General features: G+C 41.2%; 1 protein-coding gene across 1 annotated transcript in view; it reads left to right on the top strand.

The window, feature by feature from the left end:
* Positions 1 to 19,401, top strand: part of Rnaset2 (ribonuclease T2) — a 27,201-nt gene that overhangs the window by 3,921 nt on the left and 3,879 nt on the right. The window contains exons 2-7 of the mRNA XM_004646234.2: positions 1,162 to 1,222; positions 6,125 to 6,177; positions 7,902 to 7,959; positions 12,088 to 12,155; positions 14,413 to 14,526; positions 19,013 to 19,058. Of these exons, the coding sequence (XP_004646291.1) occupies positions 1,162 to 1,222; positions 6,125 to 6,177; positions 7,902 to 7,959; positions 12,088 to 12,155; positions 14,413 to 14,526; positions 19,013 to 19,058 (400 nt within the window). The remainder of the gene's footprint in view (positions 1 to 1,161; positions 1,223 to 6,124; positions 6,178 to 7,901; positions 7,960 to 12,087; positions 12,156 to 14,412; positions 14,527 to 19,012; positions 19,059 to 19,401) is intronic.

Below are 19,401 nucleotides of genomic sequence, written 5' to 3'. Positions count from 1 at the left end.
GTGTGTGTGTGTTTTGTTTTGGGGGTGTGGTTGGTCTATCCCTGAATCTGTGTCTCAAGGCCAGCTTTCTGCTTTTTACCTTATCACCTAAACTCTGCCTTCTATCTTTAAGGTTTTTTGGGTGTGATAGGCAAGAAAGAAAAGAAATATAAACAAACCTAGGAAGTACAACCTTGGGTAACTGTCCTATGAAGTTCCTGTCTTCTTGAAAGTGCAACTTTAAAATTGTTGTTTTCCTTGTTTCCTTCCTACCTATCTTTATTTTTTCTGTCTAGCCTGGCCTTTGATGCAGTGTTAAAGCCAGGTGAGTTTTACAGTTTTCATATTTGTTGTATAGGCAGTCAGGTGTGGTCCAGGTAACATGTGTGATATGATGTGGTTGTATGCACTACTGTGTTCCAGAAAGCACATCTCGCCACAGTACAGTGCTTATATCACGCTCTGGGTGATGTGTGAAGGGTGCGTGCATAGGTTGGCCCTGGATAACAGCCCTACACAGCTTCTTACATAACACCCTCTGACCACATGTCAGTAGTTCTGCAGAGCAGTAAATGAATCCAAGCTGAGTGAGGTAGTGAAAGTAAGCAGTTTTATGTTAGCTCCAGTCATGTTTGGTTGCCACCTAAATTACAGAAATATGTCCACTGTTCAGGACCTTATCGGGTCACAATTGTAGCTAAAGGATTATGCATCTGTATTTCTAAAGTGCTCAGACAGCCTCGGGAAAAAGATTCCCACTGAGCTACATGCCTAGTACCTTGTATCTTGTCGGTTTTTATTTCAAACAAGAGTATCACCAAGATATTACAATGTCTGAACATGCAATCCTCCTGCCTCACCCTCCCATCGTGCTGGGTTTACAGGTATGCACTACCACACCTGGCTAAGAAAGGCATTTATGGCTCAGGTGCTTCCCTTCAGTGGAACCCTCTCTGACTACATTCTGACCTGCCTGTCTTCTTACATCATATTTATGTTCTTCACCTCTTAAGTTCGTTGTATATGCTTTCTTATGTTTATTGACTCTGGAATATGCAGTAGAGCCAGGGACTTTGTTTCAAGCAACATAACGAGTCTCATACATACTGTTGATTGGATGGATGGATTTTTCCTGAAACTTTGAATAAGTTATTGAAAAATAAGCTTCTTGTCTTTTAACAGTGGCAGTCATGAGTGGAAAAAACTAATTTTGACCCAACTCTGGCCTCCAACACTGTGCAAGGTGAGTTTTTCTCCTTGAGTGGGCCCCTTTGATGTGGAACCCTGCAAAAGGTTGTTTACAGGCACATGTGCCTGCTTGGTTCCTGTTGGCTGACTGAGCCTCCAACCTCTTTGCCCTGTCTGGTGTTGGAGGCTGGAGTTATTCTAGGCAAGTTGTGTCTGCAACAGGACACTGTTGCGGGAAGAAGGCCATGTTTCAGTTCCCTATGATGGCTGTAACAAAAGTCACAAACAGTGACTTAGAACATCAGTTCTCTTCATAGCTCTAGAGGCTGTTTGTCTGAAATCAAGGCATTAGTAGGTTTGGCTCCTTCCATTGGCTGCTGAAGGAGGTTGTCCCAGGCTTCTAGAACCTTGTCTCAATCTAATTTGTAACTGTGTCTCCGTTATCATGTCAACCTGCTGTGCTTTCAGTTTTCTAGCTGTGTCCTAGGCTTGCGGATACCTCACTTTCCTTGAGTTTGTCTGCCTTGTGTTTGTCTTTTATTATGTCAGTGAATGAATGCAGGGCTCTCCCCAATCTGGTATGAGCTCACCTTATATTGATTATACCTGCAAGGATCCTGTTTCCAAGTTAACAGATATAAAAACTGAGATGGGATATATTATTTGGGAGTCAAAATTCAACTCGTGATGAGGCTGGATTTGTCTCCTCCCTTCATGTTATTTTTGAAAGCTAATTAAGCATCTACTTGTGGAAGAGATCTGAGAAACAATGCCCGCCTCCTCTTTTCTGTTCAGCGGCAACAACAGCTTTCTCCTACTGTGACTCTGACTTGCCTTGTGTCTTTCATTTTTTTAGGACATCGTGCTGAGTCTCTTCCCCCTGGAGCCCTGCTTGCTTCCACTGTGGGGCTGGTTCTTCTCATGGGCAGTTACAAAACTGATCCTGGTGTCCTTTACAAAGTTTTCTATAGTATTTTACCATATTGCTGGCCTAACAGTAATTTCAGTGACAGTGTTCATGAAATTTTGCTTCAGAGTTTTGGGTTTTGAGACCTCTAAATTGTGCAAGATGAATGTAGCCGCCAGGTGCCCTATAGTTTGATCATTTCCTGCCATGTTGGGAGCAGTCTGGCTTTTTGTCTCACCTTCAGCATTGACTTTGACTAGTGAGGACGTTCTTACTTCCTCACTGATTCACTTTTCTGTTGACAGGCAAAAGTGAAATTTCACTCCTTATCTCACCAAATTATTCTTTTGGTTTAGAATCTAATTTGTAACTGTGTCTCTATTATTAAACTGATAAGGTTTCAGCTTTCTAAATATATTATATATTTTTTCTACTGGTACTATTTCTTTATTTTGGTGCCAGGGTGGAGTGGTGTGGGAGTGGAATGAAGTGCAGGGAGTCAGGTATTGCTGACCTCTGAAGGCTCCCTGTGTGCAGGAAGAGCTCAAGGTCAGCTCAAAAGCTCAAGGTCAGTCTTCAGTTTCGGATTTTCTGAGGAGAAATGGTTTTGTCCTTTAACCTCATATATTATGCAGCCAAGTGTCTTCCTGCTTTGAGGTTTTAGCAGCAAGATTTTTTAAAATGATTATCAAGATGTCACTGCTAGGCAGTTTATTTCAAACAGGACGGCTGTGATAAGAAAGTGCTGGTATTGCAGGCCAGGTGTACTGGCTGCAGGGCTGTCTCTGGGCTTCTGTCTCAGATGTCTACAGTATAGTACTGAACGGTCAGTCCTGGTTTTGATAGGACAGTCCACTGTGTCCTCACCCTCAAGCACTGTAGGAGCTGATGAGTGCTTGCTAGGGAATGCGAGAAACCAGCCTCTCATTGGAATTACCTCCTTATGACCCATGTTGGTGCTGGCTTTGCGCTTCACAAGCTGTAGACTGCAGAAAGTGAGGTTTCCTTGGGGACGGCACTGGAATGGAAGTTGAAGTGTGTGGACTCTGCAGGCTGCTGCCCAGCTGTTCTGTGGCATGCAGCTGTCACTGGGTACTTTAGTCACTGAAACCAGGGTACTTCCTCATCTATGGACCACCCTGAAAAGAAGCTGCCTTCTCACAAAAGGTGATACACAGAGGAAAGGATTGGGAAAGATGGAGCATGATGTCCATCTTTGTCTTCCCTCAGTGGCTCAGACTTTCCTTTATTTGCTTAGTCCCTGTGGGGGACTGGGCCTGAGGTCAGTTTCACTTGGGCTGGTGGCTCCATATCCGTATTTCTTTTTTAAAAAATTTAAGTTTTTTGGTTCAATTTAGGTGCATGTAGTAACCACATTCATTATAAGGAATTTGTATCTCTACATGGCATATTATCTTCAGTCCTCTTTTTTGTTTTTCTCAATCCTATTCCCTCTTTTCAAATCCCCTTCCGCTCCCCATTCACAAACCTCATTTTTCATTTTTATCCTTCTTTTCTCATTTTCCGCCCTCCTTTCCCCTCCCCCTCCCTATTTCCCTTTTCCCTTTGAATGGTTTCTTCCTATTGCACAATACCTATTGTACATTTATGTTTTCACTTACATTTTCAGTTTCTCACACCAGAAAGATCATGTGATACTTATACAGATGTGCCAGATTTATTTCACTTATGATTATGGTCTTAAGGTCCATTCATTTAGCTATAAAATCTCAATTTTATCCTTCCTTATGGCTGAGTAATTCTTCATTATAAAAAGAAACACACATCTTTTTTACCCATTCATTGATTAATGGGTATTTTGATTGCTTCTAAGATTTAGCTGTGATGAACAGCGCCACTCGAAACATGGGTGTGCATGTACCACTGTGGTACAGTGCTTTTGTTTTCATTTTTTATTTTTTTGTATTTTTAGGGAACGGCCTACAGGGTGTTCAGGGTCTCACTACTAGATCAGACTTGTAGTGATTCACCTATTTACAGCCTCCCAAGAGCTGGGATTATAGGCACGTGCCACCACACTCAGTCTCAGTTGCTGTCTCAGCATGCCCTGGTTGTGAGGCCGGCATGGCAGGCCCAGGGATTGAGCCCCTGGCCCCTGTGCCTGCTTTCAGGCACTTTAATCCGCTGAGCTATTTAGCTGGCCCTTGGTATAGTGCTTTTAATGCTTCTGAGAAGATACCCAGAAGGGGAATAGCTGGGTCACATGGGACCTCTAGTCCTAGTTTTTTGGGGTTTTTTTACTCCTAGTTTTTTGAGGACTGTACACACTGATTTCCACGGTGGTTGTACCAGCTTACTCTCCAACAGTGGAGAAGAATTCTTTTTTCCCCACAGCCCTGCCAGCATTTGTTATTAATTGTTCTCTTTATAACAGTTATTTTTTCTGGAGTTAGATAGAATGTCAGTTTAGACAAGATACCATGTACTGTGGTATCTTGTACATGTATCTTATCAGTACATCTTGTACTGTGAAGACAACAGTATGCAATGTATTAATTATTGTAATTGTCCTACTAATCTATTTTGTAACTGTCTTATTGCTATTTCTTTCTCAATAAAATTAATTTAAAAAAACTAATTTCAAGAGATAAAATATCAGTGTTATTTTAATTTGCATTTATTTATTTATTTTTTTTTTTTTTGCGGAACCGGGGATTGAACTCAGGCCCTTGCGCTTACCAGGGAAGCGCTTATTCCACTGAGCCATCTCCCCTGCCCAATTTGCATTTATTGAATGACAAGTAATGTTGAACTTTTTTTTTTTTTTACATATTTGTCATTTGTACTTATTCTGAGAAATGTCTGTTTATCTCAGATACCCATTGTTGGATTAGGTCTTTTAATTAGGTATTTGACTAGATATTAGTCCTTTGCCTGAAGAACAGGTGGCATAAATTTTGTCCCACTTTGTGGTTGTCTCTTTACTCTGCTGGGGTTTTTTGTTTTGTTTTGTTTTTCTGTGAGAAACATTTTTAGTAAGATGAGATCTCAGTTGTTGATTCTTTGTGACAGTTCTTATGTGATCAGGGTTTTGCTCATAGAGTCTTTGCTTGCAACAATGTCTTTAAGACTTTTACATAGTTTCTCTTCCAGCAGATTTAGTGTTTCTGTTATAATATTTAGATCTTTGATCCATTTTGATTTTAGTTTAGTGCATCGTGATAGACATGGTTCTCAGTTTTAGACTGGCTTCTTCAGCATATAGAAGCCAGTTTTTCCAGCACCATTGATTAAATAGGCTATCCTTCCAGTAAGTATGCTTAGCCCCTTTGCCAAAAATCAGGTCCATAAGTGCATTTAATTTTTTTTTTTTTTTTTTTTTTTTTTGAGACAAAGTCTCACTATGTAGTTCAGGTTGGCCTTGAAGTCAATATGTACCCCAGACTGGCCTCGAACTCACAGTTCTCCTTCCTCAGCCTCTTGAGTGCTGGTGTTACAGGCATGTGGCATCACACCTAGCTCAAGTATATTTCTTGTTTTTTTTTTTTTTCTTATTGTGGAAAAATTGTATCTTAGGTAAACCATTGATAGGCCTCTGAAAATGTGTTTGTTGCACTGAGATTTTTATTGTAGGTTTTATCTTTATTACCAACACCGAGAATATACTCCAATTCTCACCTCATTGTATTTGTTGGCTTCAGGTTTTTGATACTTACTATACTACTACACTAAAGTACTTGGACCAGGTCCAAGTATAACAGGGTATTATCTGCCTTTGTTCAGAACATTGATTTCTGATTATGTTGTGAGCAGATTATTCAGGTGCAGAAGCATTTCTGTTTTAAAGGCAAAAATGACTGTTTCAAAAATGACTGTTACCTAAGTTGTTTGAGACCTGGCCTAGGACATGAAGCCCCAGTGTTTTTTCTGCCTGTTATTAAAATAAAGGTACTCTACGGTAGTAACTCTGGGCTCACCTTGGTTTAGTAAAGCCCCTGTTTCTCCCTGATGTATGTTGAAAGGAAGTAGGTTGCTAAATGTTCTTATTATTAAACAGTGAACCAATTATCTTGTGTCTTTTCTCCCCAGGAAGTTAATGACTGTGAAAAATCTCCTGATTATTGGACAATACACGGACTATGGCAAGCATCTAATAAAATAAAATGATGAAACGGTAGAAGCTAGCTAACCTGAAATTCTAGAGTGACTCTCGACTTATTAATTATACTTGTTATTTTTGTTAGGAATTTATTCAGTAGATGAGATCCTTATTTTAAAATAGTTCTAGTTTCTCGACACATCCCTAATTCTGTCATTTACTTCTGTTTTGGTAGAGTAAGAGCAATGAAGTTCAAATATACCTTTAGGAATTCTGGGAACATTTTAGAATCCCAACAATTTAATTTTTAATTTAGTTAAAATTAAATTAGTAAAATGAATAATTAAAATTTAATTTTCAAATTTAAATTTTCATTTTCAAAATTAACTTAGGATCCTTAGAATATTAATTTTTTATTTTGCTCTTTCTTTGGAACCCATTATATAAAAAACATGTGGTCATATATATATATATACGTTTGTGTGTAATAGAAGGAAAATGAGAACAAATCCCTGTCATGCACTTCACAGACACTGTATTTTTCTGGTTTTGATTACATTGTATTTAGTATACATATATGTATGTATTTGTGATTTTAAATTATGCACATTAGTTTCCTGGAAGGAATCTATTTTGTTGTGGTTCTTATTGATACCTGCTTGTCCTTTAGGAATGGGGTTGGGGACTAGGAAATAGATTAAATGGGACCTGGCTTATAGTTCTGCTTTCTGGGACCTTTGTCTTAGATTTTGCTTGATTGCTCTGCTCCCCCGCGGCTTATTTGTAAGCTGCAGTGAAGGCCTGCAGGCCTCTGTCCTTGCAAAGGGGAGGCTGTGCTGCTTGCAGCTGCCAGGCAGCCTCCTGGTGACAAGGCCACAGCGTCCTGGCCTTCATGGGGAGCTGAGGGATCCTGGAAAGTCAGTGTAGGGACTTCATGGACTAAGAGCATCTAGGGAAAGAGTGGCTGTGTCCAGAGTCAAATGTGTGAGGAAAGAAATTTCCAAATCAGTATGTGAATTTGGTACTAAAAAATAAAAACAAAAATCATACTAGCTGATATTGTGGCCAGGCATTTCTGGACATGTTAGTTGCATGTTATCTCATTGACTGTATCACATTTTAAAGAGGGACAAGCTCTTTTCTTTTCATGCTGCATTTTGCAATGGCCATGGCCCAAGTCAGTAGCTTAGCATCACTGTGCCCCTGGGGGGCCAATTTAAAAGTTCCTCTATTATGCTTCCTCTATTAAAGAGCCAGCATGTGTAGCTTAGTCCTGCACTTTTTAACTGTTCATGACAAAGCCATAATCTGTAGTGTTGCTGTCTGGTGGCTTGTACTACTGGTGGTGCATGCATGCTGTCCCAAGCATGACTACCACTATTACTACCAGTGACATAAGTGGCCTGATTGGACAGTTGTACTTGTACTACTGGTGGTTCAAGGCAGCAGGAATGTGTTCAACACTATCTCTGTTCTTCCAAAGAAACTAGAACCATGACTATTTATTTCTGAGCAGTCTTTGTTAAAAGATTTATAGGATATATTCTTTTTTTTTTTTTTTGGCGGAACCAGGGATTGAACTCAGACCCTTGCGCTTGCCAGGGAAGCGCTTATTCCACTGAGCCATCTCCCTGGCCCCTATAGGATATATTCTTAATTAGAATTTTTCTTTTCAGACTTTAAAGTATTCTAATGTCATATAGATGCCATCCTAACCAAGATTAATATTTCTCTCTCTCTCTCTCTCTTTTTAATTTGGACTTCAAGGCCTGACAAAGTGGAAGATTGTAACTCATCATGGCACTTTCATTTAGATGAGATTAAGGTATTAATTTTATAATCTTTCTACTGCAGTAGAACATTCAACTTATGTTAACTCTGTTCAAAAGTATACCTTCAAAAGCATTAGGATTGAGCCCCAGGTAATGTTGTAGTAATTATTAATATCTAAAGCAGTCCTGTGAATTTAATAAAAATTGACTTTTCTCCTGGGCGAGTCCATAGCATGGGTGAGCTGGGGAAGAAGGCCGAGAGAGGAGCAAAGACCCTGATATTTGTACCCCAGCCCCCATTAATCTCCAGTCCCCAGGGCTCCTGGCTCAGTGCGAGAAAGTGGGTGCCTGGAGAAGTATGCTAGGCAGCTGTGCTGGAGAATGGGCACATAGCACTGAGGGCTGACCTTACCAGCTGTAGGTGGGTTGAGTGCTCCACAGTGGCTCTGAGCTGGAAGAAAATGATTGGCCCTTCCAGTACAAAAGGTCCTTTTAAACAGGGAGCCATAAGAATGCAGTCGGGTATCAACAGAAGTATTCTTTTGAAATACCTCTAAATGTGCAGTGTAGCATTGCACCATGCTCATTGTTCTTTGAGGGTCTGATAGTCCTTGTAGTGCTCTGTCAGGGTGGAGCAGGACTGAACACATAGATATAGAGGGACAGAGACAGCCTGGATGAACACCAGTATTTAAAAACAGGATTGAAAAGGGGCCTATGAAAATGGAATCAGGAGGAAGAGAGGCTGAGGAGAAGAGGGTACAGTTGATGAAGAAGTATCATTAAAAGGATCCATAAAAGGAAGGTTGGAATCACTTGGGTCAAGGGTATTTCCAGGTCTTTGGTAGTCATGTTATTGCTCCTCACAACAGTCCTCGTTTACTTGTGTAGCATAATATTCAACTTAGCATTTGTCCCCAAAAAAGTAACCTAATTTGGAAAATATACTGCATCATCACCCTGTCATGCCAGAGGGCTGATGGGACCCAGATTGAGAAGTAACAGTGAGCAAGGTAGAGAAAGGGAGACAAGAAATGAGGAGGGGAGGTAGGTGGTTATGAGAAGGCCATGGTCACTTTCCTCTGTGGCCCCATAATCTCCTTGATCAGAAAATTTTGGACATCACTGAGTTACAGGATGTTACAGTACAGGTTCTCTTATGTCCTAAGTCCTCACTGACCTTGAAAGGCTCAAGGTCATTTGGCCTCATTAGGGCCAAAATGTTGGCTGTTGTTGCAGCCCTTCTTTTTCTCCAATTTCTGGTCTGCAAATGTAGATTGTCAACCCTCCAGAAGAGAGGCTTAATGATATTATTACCCTATAACATAGGCAGTTAATGGGGCTGGGGAGATGGCTCAGGAGAATAAGCGCTTCCCAGTGCAAGGGCCTGAGTTCAATCCCTGGTTCCGCCACAAAAAAAAAAAAAAAAAAACATATATATATATATATATATATATATATATATATATGTGTGTGTGTGTGTGTGTGTGTGTGTGTGTACATATATATATGTGCAGTTGAGCTGAACCTCACTATCTGTATGAATATCAAATCTTAGACATAGCATGGAACAGGTATTTTCTATCAAGCATTGATATGTTAAACTTTAAATCCCTATAGAATGTGAAGAAAAATTAAAAAAGATTTAAAAATAGGAATATTACATATTTTTACATAGAAATTTATCAACGATGTAGAGTGTGCCTAAGGAGCATCACATGGAAAGAAAACATTCTCTCAGGCTTTCACAGAGAGCAAATTGGTCAAGCAGTAGCCATGACTCATCCACATGGCTGACACTGACAAAGGATCTACAAACTGTGGTACAGGGTTACAGGGTACATCCTGAGGGGATTTGACTGACTTGTCACATACGAAAGTTACATTTCTTGTTAGGTCTTTATCTTGGTCTTAACCATCCAGCAGAAAAGTATATAAAAAGTAAAGCCATATTAATATGCTGAGCTGTAAAAGGGTCAAGTCAACAACTTCTGACATTGCCAGTCCTACAGATAACCCACTACTATTATGGACTACTGGACTAGATTGAATTATTTTGCTGAATTCATGCACCTGCACATTTATTTATTTATTTATTTATTTATTTTTTTTTTTTTTTGTGGAACCAGGGATTGAACTCAGGCCCTTGCGCTTGCCAGGGAAGCACTTATTCCACTGAGCCATTTCCCCAGCCCCATCCTACAACATTTAAATGGCAATGGAATACCCATCTCTGACAAAACTAAAGACAAAAAGGGGATATAAATGAAGGACCATTTTGTACCTGTATATACAAAATAGTTAGGATAGATATACAGCTACTCTCTCTTAATTCAATGAGAAGAAAGATTTGTACTAATGGTATTTGGACAGGATATCATGTCTGCATTTTGTACTATGGATAACCACTATGAAGACAACAATATACAATGTATTAATTATTGAAACTGTCTTACTAATCGGTTTTAATACTGTCTCATTGCTACTTGTTTCTGAATAAAATTAATAAAAAATTAAAATAAGCAAACAAAAAAAAAAAACAAAAGAAGGCCATGAGGAGAGGTCCTCTTAATGGGAGTGGTGTAAGGCATGGGAAAGTGAAGCTATCCTATGTTTATGAATTTTATTTGTTTGTTTTGGTCTAATACCAGTTGGTATATATAGAGTGAAAAATGAAATTAAGTTGGGTTTAGGGTGACCATCTACATAGCATAGGAAGCCTCAAGTCAGATAAGCTCTCCTCTGAAAATTTGAGCTTGTATTTGTTTTGACAGCCATTAGTTTTAGAGCAATTTTAAGTTTACAGAAAATTGGCTGGACAGTATAGATTGCAGTTTCCCCTACTAACATCCTCCAATAACAGAATGATTTCTGGGTAAAAGACCATGCACCCTTACCAGCCTCAGAAGATAGGCTCTCCTGTCCCACATCAGCAGTTATTGCAGCTTCTCCTGTTCACATCCTCCACCACCAGGGTATGTTAGTCACCACTCCAAAACCAGTACTAATCCCTCCTCCTCCTTTTTCTTTTTTCTTTTTTTTTTTTTTCCTCCTCCTTTTTCTTCTTCCCATTTGTCTTACATTTTTCTTGTTACTGAGACAGAGTACCTGACACCCAAAGTTAGGGAAAGGTTTGTGTAGCTCATGATTTGTAGAGGTTTCAGTTTAACTGGCTCCAAGGCAGAGTGGTACATGGCACAGGGGCAACTGGTTGTGGTGGCAGAAGACCGCAAAAGCCACAAAAGCAAAAAGAGGACACAAGCCTCTTTCTGCCCTTCTTATCTTGGCTGCTGGGATCAGGGCTATAACAATCCAGTCAGTGTACTGATCCAGCAGTCACCCAGCCTTAATGTCAGCACCCTTAGTCCCAGTATTGCACTACAATTTAGTCATACACTAGATTCAGCCACCTCCAAAAAGCCTACCCCTCATGACTGCATGAGATATTCGAGGGACATCCAGACACAAACCATAACACTTATTATTAGACAGGGCCTTGCTATGTAGTTTAGGCTGGTCTTGAACTCACTGTGTAACCCAGGCTGGCCTTGAACTCACAGTGATCCTGACTCAGCCTCATGTTGTCTGGCTGTTGATACCTTAACTACATTTCATAGTTTGCATGGGGGTTGGCTGTGTGTGTTGTATGGTTTCACAGGTTTTGGTAATGCTAGAAGGTGGCATCCCCACAGCAGTGTGTTTGGAGCAGTCTCACCTGCCCGACCTCCTTTATTACCTAATAGGAACCCCTGGCAACTGCTGATTTCATTTTGTCTCTTAAGATTTTGCCTTTTCTGGAATGTCATATAGTTGGAATGACAGAGCAGCTAGACTTTTCAGGCTGTCTTTCACTTAGGAATATAAGTTTTAAGTTTCCTTCATGACTTTCATGGCTTCATAGCTAATTCTTTTAGTGTTGAATAACGTTTCCTTATGTGTACCATAGTTTAAGCCATTCATTTACAAGAGCTTGTGTTTTCCACATGCTGGTATGATTACTCAATTTCACTTTTACATGTACTTTTATGTGATAAAGTTTATGCAGAATAAAGAATTGTTTTATTCACTTAAATGCTACTAATAAGCAGGACTCAATTTTTAAAAATATATTATCAAATTTACTCTCTAAGTTTTGAGTTTCTTCTGTCTTACATGGATTTTTTTTCTTAAATTATGCATAGGATCTTTTCCAGGATATGAATCTGTACTGGCCTGACATAAAGCACCCGCTGAACGGCAGCAGATTCTGGTAAGTGCAGCTTTCTCGCAGTCAGTGTGCACCTTAACCCTAAGTGTGGGCTCTCTGCTCCCTGGCTGCCTTGCCAGGAGCAGCTATTCCTCTGCCGTGTCTCTGTGTAACGATCTGCTGCCCTGGAGCTACTAACTCTAGACTGGGATAGGAGCCAAATGAGCCAAAATAAACTTCTTCTCATTGAATTTGCAGGGTCAGCTGTTGTGTCGCAGTGACAAGGAAAACAAGCTCATTCCTGATTTCCTCCCTTCTTTCTTTCATCCTGTGGTACCAGGAATCAAACTTGGGAACTTGCGCTTGCCAGGCAGGTGCTTGTGCTGCTGAGCCCTGGCCTCATGACTTCATTTTTAAAAATTTTTCAATTGAAGTTTAAATAAATCAAATAATTCTTTATCTAGGAATTAGTGAAAATCAGACAAGAAAGATATCCTAAGGAAATCGTACTGCTGCCTGGAAATGTGTTAAAAGGAGAACCTGGGATGGTGGCGCATGCCTGTGATCCCCTACTCTGGGAGGTGGAGGCAGGACTGCAGGTTGGAGCACAGCTGGGTCAACTTAACTATGCTGTGAGACCAAACTCAGCCTCGAAAATGGAAAAAAATAAAAAATAAAAAGAAATGACTTGGGATATAGCTCAGGGTAGAAGCTCTGAGTTTGATTCTCAGTACCACCAGAAAAGAAAGGGAAAATGGGAAGGGAAGACCACATACCTTCTCACTGGGAGGAGAGAGGACAGGATTCTTATCTGAGGCGGAGGCCTCAGTTTAATAAAGCAAAACATTTGTGAGGTTTGCAGGCTCTGTGCCTAGGCTATGTGTTGAATTCATGATAGTTTGTAAAACTATTGCTTTTTAAGAAGATAAAATTGACATTTGTGTTATATCAACTGAAGGTAATTCTGTTTTCACATGTCTTCCTGTAATATCATAATTTAAGAGTATAATGAAGTAAATTTTCTCAAAAGCATTAATGTAGACATTTTTATGTAGAGCTTTTTGTTAAAAAAAGAAAGCTCGAGTTTAGCGAGACTTTTTTAAGAAGCCTGGTTCATCAACACTGAGTTTGACATTTCACTCAAGGGTGTGGTTTCAGGATTCCCTGACTGAAATCTGCCAGTTGAAATCACCCTTCCAAAAGGAGAGCCACTCGGTGAAAATGTTGCTGATGAATAGCTCAGGTCTCGCACTTAATTAGCACAAAATTGGTTTAGAAAAATGGCTTCTAAGTAGACGGTGGCCATAGTGAGTCAAGATGGAGGGAAACAGCACTTACGTGAAACTTTGCAGTGTACTTCAGAGACAAGTGTCAGGGTCTGCCAGTCAGGTGTACTGTAACAAGAGCCTGAGAAAATCAGTTTAAAAAGAGGAAAGATTTTATTTTGACTCTTGCTTCCAGAGGTTGGTCCCCCTGTGGTGGCATTGAATGTCATCATGAGAGCATGTGACAGAAGAAGCAAAAATAGCAAGTAGGAAGGGTACAGGATTTCATCCCCTTTAAGAGTTCAAACTGGGTGTGGCAGCACACGCCTGTAATTTTAGAGCTTGGGAGGCTGAGGCAGGAGGATTGTTGCAACTTTGAGGCAAGCCTGGGCTGTGTAATTCAGGGGCAGCCTGAATTACAGACTGAAATCCTGTCTCAAGAAAAAACAAAAACAAGACTGGGCGTGGTGGTGTGTACCTGTAATCCCAGCTCTTGGGAGGCTGTAAACAGGTGGATCACTGTGTCAGATCTAGTAGTTAGACCCTGAACACCCCGTAGACCCTTCCTTAAAATACAAAAACAAAAACAACAACAAAAAACAAAATTAGTGGAGGCTCCTCTGTGGAATAGTCCAGTGCTGTTCTGGTGACTGGCCATCCTGTCCTTTCATGTCTCCTTATAGAGAAGGGAGGTTTGTGCTGCTCTCTGAAGCCCTTTGCTGTCAAGCACCAGCTCTCAGGAGATCCATGTTGTTCAGCGTGGTGGTGTCTGAACAATGGCATTTTTTCCTCTCAGCTTTGATTTGCTGTTAATTGAGCAAGCCATGATTGTAGAGGTGAATGGAAGTTAATGAGTGGGGCAAAACGAGATGGGGTGGGCTTTTGGAACAGTCATGGGATACTGGAGTGTTGTTCTAAGTTCAAGAAAACTACTGGGTTGCCTACATTGCAAGTTAGGGGTTGTGTCCTTCCCATTTGGTAATGCAGTGGTGTGCCCACTGTGTGGCTGCTATGTGTGAGGAAAACATCTGAAATTGTCCTATTGTGCCCTGCAGGAAGCATGAGTGGGAGAAGCATGGCACCTGTGCTGCCCAGCTGGATGCCCTCGACTCCGAGAAGAAGTACTTTGGGAAGAGCCTGGTGCTGTACAAGCAGCTTGACCTGACCAAGTGAGTGCACTCAACCTGGCTTTCGGCTCCAGGGGCCAGGCAGGCATGAGCAGGGATCGGTGATAATTGGTAGCCCTGCCAACATGTGCTGGCACCTTAAGAGAGGGCAAGCAGTCATTCCTGAGAAATACTCCAGGCTTTCAGACAGTAAGTTGGCTCTATGAAGAATGTCTTGTCAGTCATTGTTCCTGACAGACACTCTTCCCTGAGGTCCTGAGCGCCAGGCACCTTTGCCTAAGGCTGCTGTGGTTGTGGTGCCCTGGAACAGGCAGAAAATGGTGGGTAAGGGTCCTTTCAGCCCTTGAGGTGACCCAATGCATGTGGACTTGCTCCTGCCTGCACTCACCTCAGCTCCAGAGATGGGAATGTGTTGCCAATGGATTTGTAAGGACAACAAGCCCTCCAAGGGCCACTGTCTATCTCCCTCCTTACCAGTCATCATGAGGGAGTTTAGGACTGTCATTTCCCTTTCCACCTGGACACTTATGTTGTGTCAAGTGTACTAATTCTTCTTATGGTCCTTCATTGTAAGTGCCCATAGTAAACCAGTGAGCTAAATTTAAAAAAATATGACAAAGCAGAATGAGAGTTTTGGTGCAAGAGACTGACGACAGTGGGCTGAATAAATGCATGCGTCCCCCTGGACTTTGGTGGTTGGATCTTCACCCCCAAGGTATGAGGAGTGTGACTGCCCTTTTTAAAGACCTGAGAGCTATCTATCCTCTTCCGCCAGGGGGACAAAGATGGACATTTGCTGTCTGTGAGAAAGGAGCTGTCACCAGATGCCAGATCTGCCAGTGTTGATCTTACACTTTGTGAGAAATAAATGTCTGTTGATTATTTTAAAAAGAAAAAATGACAGATTATACAGTGTCTGCAGTGCTGGCTGTAATCTGTGCAGTTTCTTTAGTCTGAATGGTTCTGCTTCAGATGAGTCATCCCAGGAGCCTTTGCTCCTCAGCCATGTTTAGGTAGTATGAATCAAATCTGCTTCCAGGTGAACAAAGCTTCACGGTTCTCTAGACACATGTTCTACCTCCTCACACACAAAAGCATCCTCACAGATGGTTTCCTATGTCGTTTTGATCAAACAGCTGGGATTTGAATTGACAGATCAGGCATTGAAACAGACAAGGCTGAGTGCCTTTGCAAAAATGGAGCTACATCAAATAATACTCTGCCAAGGAGCTGAAGGTGTGTAAAGCTACCAACTTGCAGACTGTGAAGCATTTTTTGTTTTTGTTTTAACATTAGTGGGGATTGAACCCAGGAGCTGTCTTACCATTGAGCTATATCCCCAGCCCTTTGTTTTTATTTCTTTTTGGCAGAACTGGGGATTGAACTCAGGCCCTTGCACTTGCCAGGAAAGCGCTTATTCCACTGAGCCGTCTCCCTGGCCCTGTTTTTGTTTGTTTCTTGGTCTTTTTGACACAAGGTGTCATTGTTACACAGTTCAGGCTATTCTCCAGCTCACTTTGTAGCCCAGGCTGGTCTCAAACTCCCAAAGATCCTTCTACCTCAGCCTCCTGAGTACTAGGATTTACAGGTGTGTGCCATCATGCCAACTGCCCTTTGCATTTTTGAGACCAGATCTTGCTGACTTGCCCAGGCTGGCCTGGACGTGACATCCTTTCTCCCTCAGCCTCCTGAATAATTTGGATCACAGGGATGTGACACTGTGTCATGAGCACAGAAAGAGGATAAGGTGCCCTTTGACCCTATTTTTGACACTGGCTATTTGTTTAACCTACTTATATAATCTCTTTAGATCTTATTTCCATGATGTAAAATGAATAAGTGGGTCACACATGTTCCTTCAGTTTCTTTAGCTCTTGAAATCTGCATGATTCAGTGAAGATATTAGGAATTATAGGACCAGTAATGTGTGGCAGCTCCTGTGTGTGTTGACTAGTGTAGGTACTGTATGTTCTTTAATTTGTAGGGAGTATGAGGAAGTAGTGTGATCTTGCAGTAAAACTAAGACCTTTCACTTCCTCACCCACAAAATGTCAATAATGAGCACTTCAGCAACCACTGTGAGAATTAGCTAAAAGAATATGTTTCAGAATTGCAGGAGTATTGCAGTTAGAAGGAAACTTATTTCTGGAAAGTTGACAGAATAGGGCCCGCTGAGCCCTCCAAAGGCAGAGCAGTGCCCCTGTTTCTAGCATGGACCCCATTCTTGTTCTCCAGGCCCCACTGTGGCATGCAAGTTGAGGTTAACTGTGCAACAGGTTTCATTTATTAGGCAGGAAAAGGAGAATAAATAGATGTACTTAAGAAAAAATTTTAAATGATAGCAAGGTTATCTTTATTACTGATAGGAAAAGAAGAAAAGCTCTGCAGAGCAAATGTAGGCCAAGTGGAAATAGGAACGGAAGTATACCCTGCAGCATGAAGGTGGACCACCATCCAACGGAGAACACAGTGGTGCTGCCAAAAAGCTTTTATAGGCAGGTCAAATAGCTCAGCGGATTAAAGCTCCTGCAAGCAGTTGCAGGGGCCAGAGGTTCGAGCCCTAGGCCTGCCGTTCTGGCCCTGCCCCCGGGGCACACTGAGATGGCAGTTGATCCTGGGGGTGGTGGCGCATGCCTATATTCCCATCTTTTGGGAAGCTGTAAACAGGCAGATCACTATGAGTCCAATCTAGTAGTGAGACCCTGAACACCCTGCAGACCTTTCCCTAAATTACAAAAAAAAAAAAAAAAAAGCTTTTATATAAGCTGTATAAGTAATGTAGGACAGTAGGTCCTGTTTGCAGAATGTGGAACTCAGCAGCTTTTTGTATAGGCCTGGCAACTTGGGAACAACAAGGCCAGCCCTGCAGATCCTGTCACTGTTTGCTGAGGCCTGCTGAGCAACCAGCAGAGCTGGGAGTGCAGTGCCTATGAACCATCACATAGAATACAAGAGCTCTGGGAAAATTGCTATTCACCACTTTCTCCAAAGAAAGTGTGAAATTTTTAGCAGTCATAAAGTTAAAATTAAGGAGTCAAACTTTAGATCAAACACCTTTATTTTTGTTTTTAAGCCATTATAACAAGTTATCCTTTTTTCATATGAAAGCAGTAATCCTGAGAAACTAACTGCTGCACTCCTCTGAGTCCCCTCAGATGAAAACCTGAGTTAAACCAAACTCATTATAACTCTGAAGACAGGCTAAGCTGTGTTCTAGGCTAGCTACTGGGTTTCTCTGCATCTTTCTATCCTTGCCCACCTACACCAGGAGGGCACTGCCCAGCGGAAATAGAGCATGAGCCACAGATATTTGGGCTCAGTAACGTCATTAACAAAAGAGAAACATGAGGCCTGCTAGAGGTGCCAGGAGCTGCAGCTGATGCCAGCTCGGGCCCCAGAGAGGCAGCTGTGTCTTTCATCCATGTTTTGTGATCACAATCCAGAGCTATCAGAATGGGTTGGTGAGGACCCCAGAGAATTCTGGAATGCTCAGTCTAAGAATTTTTACATAAAATCCAACATTGTTCAAGGTTATCAGCATTTAATCGATTTTTTTTTAAATGTTTTGTGTCAGAGGTTTTTTTTTTTTTTTAATTTCATTGAGAAACAAAGAGCAGTGAGACAGTTTCAAAACTGATTAGTAAGACAGTTTCAGTAATTAATACAGGGGTTGGGGAGATGGCTTAGTGGAGTAAGCACTTCCCTGGCAAGCATAAGGACCTGAGTTCAATCCCCAGTTCCAAAAAAAATAATAATAATAATTAATACATTGCATATTGTTGTCTTTGTAATGGTTATTCATACTACAAGATGCAGACATGATATCCTGTCCAAACACTATTAGTACAAATCTTTCTTCTCATTGAATTAAGAGAAAGTAGCTGTATATCTATCCTATTTTGTATGTACAGATACAAAATGGTCCTTCATTTGTATCCCCTTTTTTTGTTTAGTTTTGTCAAAGATGGGTATTCCATTGCCATTTAAATATTGCAGGTGCGTGAATTCAGCAAAATAATCCAATATAGTCCAGTTGTCCATAATAGTAGTGGGTTATCCGTGGGACTGGCAATGTCAGAAGTTGTTGACTTAAGCCTTTTACAGCTCAGCATATTAATTTGGCTTTACTTTTTATACCTTATTTTTATACTTTTCTGCTGGATGGTTAACAGATTTAAAGATCAGCCATATGCAGTTTCCTAGGATAAACTGAGAACCCAGACCGCTCATTCGGAACATATGTCACCAGTGGGTGGTGCTGGTGTGCCCGCCTCGAAGATGTGGCGTGGGGAGCCATCTGGAGAGCGCAGGCCCTGGGAGAGTGCACCTGGGCAGCATGTGTGTGAGGCCAGGAGAGAGGACCAAGAGCCATGGGTCTGCTCTGTGGTGAGCAGATTTGTTGTTGGAGACATGGGAAATACGCACTAGCCTTTAAGATGTCTTAATTTTTACCATGAAACAAGATGTTTCAGAAGAATAAGAAAGGAAAATGGATCTTTATTATGCAACTTTTTTTTTTTAATTTCAGAGTGCTCCAGAAATTGGGAATTGAACCGTCTATCAATTACTACTATGTAAGTCTTACCTTTAGCTTCTGATCTAACGTATTACGGGCCCCTAGTATGTCATTGCACCCTTTTAGCCACTGCCAAGTTTTATTTATTTATTTACTTACTTACTTACTTACTTATTTTACTGGGAATCGAACTTAGGACCTTGCACTTGTGCCACTAAGCTATCTCCCAGGCCCTCACTGTGAAGTTTATTTTTTATTTCTGTATTTATTACAGGGTCTACAGGGTCTCACTACATAGATCATACATAGATCAGACTTGTAGTGATCCTCCTGTTTTCAGCCTCCCAAGCGCTGGGATTACAGGCGTGCACTACCATGTTCGGTCTCAATTGCTGTCTCAG

The sequence above is a fragment of the Octodon degus genome, unplaced genomic scaffold (assembly GCF_000260255.1).
Source record: "Octodon degus isolate 3935 unplaced genomic scaffold, OctDeg1.0 scaffold00261, whole genome shotgun sequence".
Lineage (NCBI taxonomy): Eukaryota > Metazoa > Chordata > Mammalia > Rodentia > Octodontidae > Octodon > Octodon degus.
This window is presented reverse-complemented; position numbering and strand designations above follow the sequence as displayed.